The 6,000-nt window shown below is 38.1% G+C and overlaps 1 protein-coding gene across 1 annotated transcript in view; it reads right to left on the bottom strand.

Annotated features, from left to right (window-relative positions):
• birc6 (baculoviral IAP repeat containing 6) overlaps positions 1–3,453 on the bottom strand; it is a 101,269-nt gene extending 97,816 nt beyond the window's left edge. The window contains exon 1 of the mRNA XM_019881884.1: positions 3,020–3,453. Within this exon, the coding sequence (XP_019737443.1) occupies positions 3,020–3,230 (211 nt within the window). The 5' untranslated portion in view covers positions 3,231–3,453. The remainder of the gene's footprint in view (positions 1–3,019) is intronic.
• Between the last annotated feature and the right edge of the window lie 2,547 nt (positions 3,454–6,000).

Raw genomic sequence — 6,000 nt, 5'->3', positions numbered from 1 at the left:
ATCGAAAAAATTCAGCGAACTATTTGATGAACACCACGGGCCGAGTAAAAACCGAGGGCGGAGGAGGACGGCGGCGGAGGCGGCGGCGCACACCGGCCCCCTGAGTCCGGAGCAGGGAGAAAACTAAATCGGTGGTGGCGGCGGCAGTGCCGGCGGCGGCAGTGCCGGCGGCGGCAGTGGAAACACACTATCTTTTTTGTTTGGCCTTATTTATTACACATAATTCTGTATTATAACTTTGTTGTCTTAATCATATCCTTATAATACAAAATGAAATTTGTTGATAAGGTAACAGGAAACATTATGTGCGCATGCGGGTTGCTATTTTAGTCGACAGGCTGAGAAAGCACCTGGATGATGGATAGAGGTGATGGTGGAAAAAAAAACAAACAAAAAAAAACACCAAAAGGTGTATTAGTTACTATATTTAAGAAATGTCGGCTTTTTCTTTTGAATCATCCGAAGAAGGGCATATTATCAAGCTGAGTCATTAGATCAAAAGGCTAATCGCTATAAAAATATTATGAAACCGTCTTAGTTATTCTATAATTTACTAGTTGTAGACATGGTAACTTTATGAATAAAACTATTTTTAATTGAAATTTCTCTGTGTGCCACAGGGGGATGTTTTCTGAGATCCCTGTATTTTGTGCAATTAAGTTTTGGGTTATTTTTATTATATTAAATGTACTGTGTTACACAACATTTGCATCAGTTAAATGTGGATTTTTTTTTTACTCTACATTTTATCACGTTTTAAAAAGTAGTTCAGCATTGAGCTGTTGATTGAAACTAGTCATCATTATTTACATCATAAGCATTACTAGTGAAGGACTGGAAGTAACTTCTATTATATTTGTACTGCTGCTGCACATTGGGTATTGACTGCTGTTTTCTGTATTTTGAGCAATTTAACATCTGTAACATGTCATGCACTGTGTTTAACGAGTAAGTGTTGAACCATTTACTTGTGGAGTTTGTTTCTACATCTTATGTTTTAAAAATCTGAATGATTGTGCTGTTGGTTGAAACTAGTAATTGATATACAATAATGATAACCAGTAAGTTACAAAACAGTCTGATTTTGTGGTATGTTGTATTCATGATGCCATATGAGTACAATAAAAGTGTTAAACAACATATTTTGATCCATTTATTTTGTTGAATAAACCTGGAGTACACAGCTGCTGATGTAATTATGTTCATTAATGCATAGTTTTCAAACATTTACCCTTTAAATATTATACTTCTTGATTATGAATGTCAGTCAAAATACAAAAATGGGTTGCCATGATGATCATTTACGGAACCCCAAAATTTGTTATAGTGGTTTCCCATTGGGTAATCTAACGGAACCGAAAAACAGTTTCTGTAAATTTCTGAAATTCTCAGGCCTGAAATCTTAATTCTTACATGCAATGCTAAAGTGAGCAATGCAAGGAAGTTGTGCAATGAACTGACCTGGATATTACTACTTTACACACAACTTTAGGTCAGTTTGTTTATGTATATACATACATACATACATACATACACACACACACACACACACACACACACACACACACACACACACACACACACAAATAGATCAATACAAACAGAGTGCAACGTAAAACAAACAAATGTCGCATTAAAAATGACACACTGGTGTCAGAAACATACAGTATGATCAGAAATAATGTCCTTACAAATTCATGAATTAAATGCATTGTGTCATGCAATGCATTTTGGGAACCGAAAGGTAAAGTTATTTTTTCTAATCATATATTTACAGTTGACCGGGCCTGCAAATAGAGAAAATCCGCATAGAATTGACACCCATTGAATTTCATTGGGGGATTTTTGTTATTTTATGCATTATAATTATTTTAATTTATTGCGTTTCTGCCAAAAATCAGCATGACCTAAAAAAAAACAAAAACTTATCAGATTCTGTCTATAAGCTGAAATAATGAGTGTTACCTGTTCAATATTTTTTGAAGTAAATAGCACGGTGCCTATTTGTGGGTGGTGTTTGTCTTCAGTAGCATGAAAACTAAGGTGCATCCAAATTCCATTTTTACAGTTTGCTTCTGGATGAACATTTCACCTATTTTGTCCATAGTTTCAGTGGCTGGTAGAGCCAAAATTAAAAATATCAAAGAGTTGTATTCGTTTGGGCAATTACATGTTCAACACCCCAATCAAACCAGTCAAGTTGGTCTGAGCCTTTTACCGCCTGCACACTTCAACAACGAAGTAGATTTGGACTACACATGCATCATGTGAACCTAATGACAGGGATCAGTAATGAAGCCTGTCCATTAGAGGTCACACACCAACACTAAACAATAAATATACGTTGACGTTGCATTGCTTTTTGACAAACAATAGCAAGATGGGTCCGAAACTTGATGCGGTACGTCCATTGAGAATGAAACCACTGTTTACAGTGTCAAACAGTTTCCGCAATGCCGGCAACTGAGTAGCTGAAGAGTAAATGACAGTTCGCACGGTAGTGTAAACGATGCGACTACACCTGTTCTAGAGGTAGCCCGGTGGCTGGAAGCCCGATCATTTAATTTCACACTGTCGCCCAATTTCATCTTGCAGTTCTTCCCGGTGTGTATCTACACAAGACAAACACGCGTTGTTGAGCCATTTATTGACAAAACACACTGATGTAGAAAAGTTGCGCTGTCAACCAGCGAAGTGCTAAGTGGACCAGGTAGCTGTTAGCTTTCCTTCTCCAAATGTCATGAATCTTAGGACGCACCCAGTAACGTGGTCAACAAACATTGTCGGTACGGAAGCAACCACTCATACAAAGTATCAAACATACCAATGCGCCGTGTCAGTGTTTTAATTGAATTATCAATCGTGTTTAACTCATCTCATTAGGCCCCAAAACAACTGCTAATGTTAGTACGGCTAGCGCGAGCAAGATGGGATCGAACGCTTAGCCAATCTATGTCATGTTGACAATCCGTAGCCAAGTGCGGCTGCCCGGGTTCGGAAGTCGAGCTCCGGTGCGTACCGTGCTGCGCAGAGGCCTGGAGAATCGCTCCCGAAGTGCCGTCAATGACTTTAATAGCCCCTTTGCTGGTGACTGCTAGGATAGCGTTGAGGGCCGGGTGGTATGAAAGGCTTCGCAGGCCCTCCTCGTCGCAACGCAGGCAACCGTCTCGGAGTACAATCCAGTCAGAGGGGGTGGACGAACCGGAGCCCGGCGAGGCCGCGGCCGCCATTTTTCCTTACTTTCCCCTTCCCGTCCCTTCTTGATTTTGCTACAAACCGCTGACACACTCAAGAGAACTAAATCTACAGGACTAGCTCCGGGCTGTCAGTCCTCTGCCGCCGCTGATCCCTTCTGCTGCTTCTTCCCGTCCGCCCGTCAGCGTAGCAGCGGGTATTCACTAACAACGCTGAGAAAGTCCTGTCAGGGTTCGCCGCTGTCAGTTACATGATAATCAAACGAAACTGGCGTAGCCGGTGTCACATCTCGCGAGGCTGTTGTGTGCAAACGAGAACAGCAAAATCACTGTGTCTCGCATTGGCCCAAGTATGAACGACACATTGTTGTACAGTACTTGCCACTGCCAAGAGCGCCTATTAAAAAATCTCCTGAGTATGAGTACTCGTAAGTTTTTTTATTATCCTTCCGCCATGTTTTGACCTCAGCAATAACTTAATGTATCCAATTGAACTGAAGTGTACCCTTCATGTGTTCAAAATGTTTTATATCACGTTTTGTGACGTCTGTGACAAACGTTTTAAGAATACAAAAATATTTTACATCAAAGATGTTTATTTGTTTTGTTTTGCTACCATTGAAAATAATATTTTTAAAAAACAGCTGATTTGGGGCCGAAGGCAAACTGCACTCAAGTCTGTGACTGGTCGCCAGTCATGCTACATTTTTTATTGCTTGATTTATTGAACATATACACACGTTGAAAACATGCACATAAAATGATTACACTACTAGGTTATTTTTATCCCAAAAAGGATCGCAAGGTAGAACAAAAACAAAAATAACAAAACACAAGAAGTTTTGATAGAACCAGGCTTACCTGGTTTGTGAACTCTTTCAAATACAGTATACATGTTAGGCGAAAACAAACAATAGCCTTTATATACGCGCACTGATTATCTTATCAATGGACTACCCTTGTATAACAGATTCACATATAGTCATTAAACGTGTGTATATATTATTCATATTTATACCTGATTTATATATTTTTGTAACACTATATTTCTGAAACTCCTTTCGAACACTGCAAGTGATTCAAACCTTTTCGATTAATTTACATAATTATTCCACAGATTAACACATTTAACAGACACACATTTGCTTGATGTTAGTTCTTATGTTTATTTTTTTAAAGTCACTTGAGCAACTTAAGTGATATCAGCAACCCTCTCTAATTTCGCTCAGCTTCTGAATACTGCAGCAAAGTCGGTTATTGTATGCTATGTACATTATTTGTCCTGTTTTAGATTCAACTAAGTCATAGAATTTGAGTGTTTAATTTGATAAATAATTGATTGGTTGGTTGGTTCTACATAATTTGAACAGTTGAGAATTTGTATCGCTCGTTTTGTCGTTTATAGATTGAGTATTTGTTTTGTACGTATTACTCAACACAATATATCACTTATGGTAGTAATAATGAACAGTATAATGTGTACCTTATATGCTCATTATGTTTTTCCTTTATATATGTTTTTCCTTGGTTTTCTAAAGGATACCTATATTTTTGGATAGTTTACTTTTAACATGTTCTGTGTGAGATTTCCAGCATAGTTTTGCATCATTGTCGTCAAAAAAATGAATTTCATGTTCTATCTATTTGAATAGAGTCTACGATGATCTTGACTTGGTGTGTGGTTTGTATGGTGATTACAAGATTATAACATTTGTTTTGTTTAATAAATAACATTCAAATTTATTTCTATCAAACTAAAAATAGATTTGTATGAAACCAGTTATTTAACATATTTGATTCTTTTTCAACAGTAGTCAGAAGTTGCTCGAGATTTTCTACTCATACATCCAAGGCAACGCCTCGGCTTCTGTCATCTTTATCACTAATCTATACACATTAATCTACATACCAGACACATGCAGCAGGATTTGTTAAGAAAACATTGCACACATTGCACAATACTGTAATCCCTATCATGTAATTCTTTTTTCCTTCCTCACATTCTCAATTTTCCGCACACCCAAGTGGAATTGTTTCCGATGATTGTTTTGTCTGGAAGCCTTTTTTTTTTTTTAACATACATATCCATAGTCCTTAATTATGTTTTATGTATTAGTACGCATTTGCTAAAGTCTGAGCTTTTATTTTTCCTTGGCCTAAGGGATCAATCTGCCTCATTTCAGCAAAACTGGACCTTTTCGATTAAGACAATTAGAGGGAAACTCAGAATAGCATGATGCTGTATGTAATTACCGCAAAACACCCAGGAAGCATCCAACCAAAGTACTGATCTTAATCAATTCATTTTCTTAAAACAGTTTTATTCTTTGGCTTTTGACTATTGTTTTACTGTTTTATGTTATTTGTTGTTCTGCCTGTAACTGTCATTGTCTTCATATCTGAATTTTACTTGAAGTATAGAATTTTCTATGCAGTTGTGGTTGTTTTTGAAGTACACTTTAAAGTTGAGCTGATCTCCCCACTAAATGTTAGGACCGAGGGGGAGCCCGAGGATTGTTGTCCCGGCTTTAAAAAAAAAAAAAAAAGTGGTCACCAGGAAGACCAGCAGCAAAACCACAAATCTCTGGTCAGTGGGTCAACTGTCACAACTGAGCCACGGCAACCCAGCAAGACCAACATGATGGTGTTGCTCCGCTGGTAGCTGGTAACACAAACAAGACTCCAGCTAATCATCAGCTATCACGAGTTCCTGGCTGGACCCCAGCAACATGCTGGTCCTCCTGGGTGGTTTTCAGTGACCACAAAACCATGCTGGTCTACACTGTGTTTGTTTGTTTTTTTAAGC

Source organism: Hippocampus comes, unplaced genomic scaffold, assembly GCF_001891065.2.
Source record: "Hippocampus comes isolate QL1 unplaced genomic scaffold, H_comes_QL1_v1.1 scaffold36, whole genome shotgun sequence".
Taxonomy (NCBI): domain Eukaryota; kingdom Metazoa; phylum Chordata; class Actinopteri; order Syngnathiformes; family Syngnathidae; genus Hippocampus; species Hippocampus comes.
The sequence above is the reverse complement of the archived record's forward strand: the minus strand, read 5'-3'. Positions and strand labels throughout refer to the sequence as shown.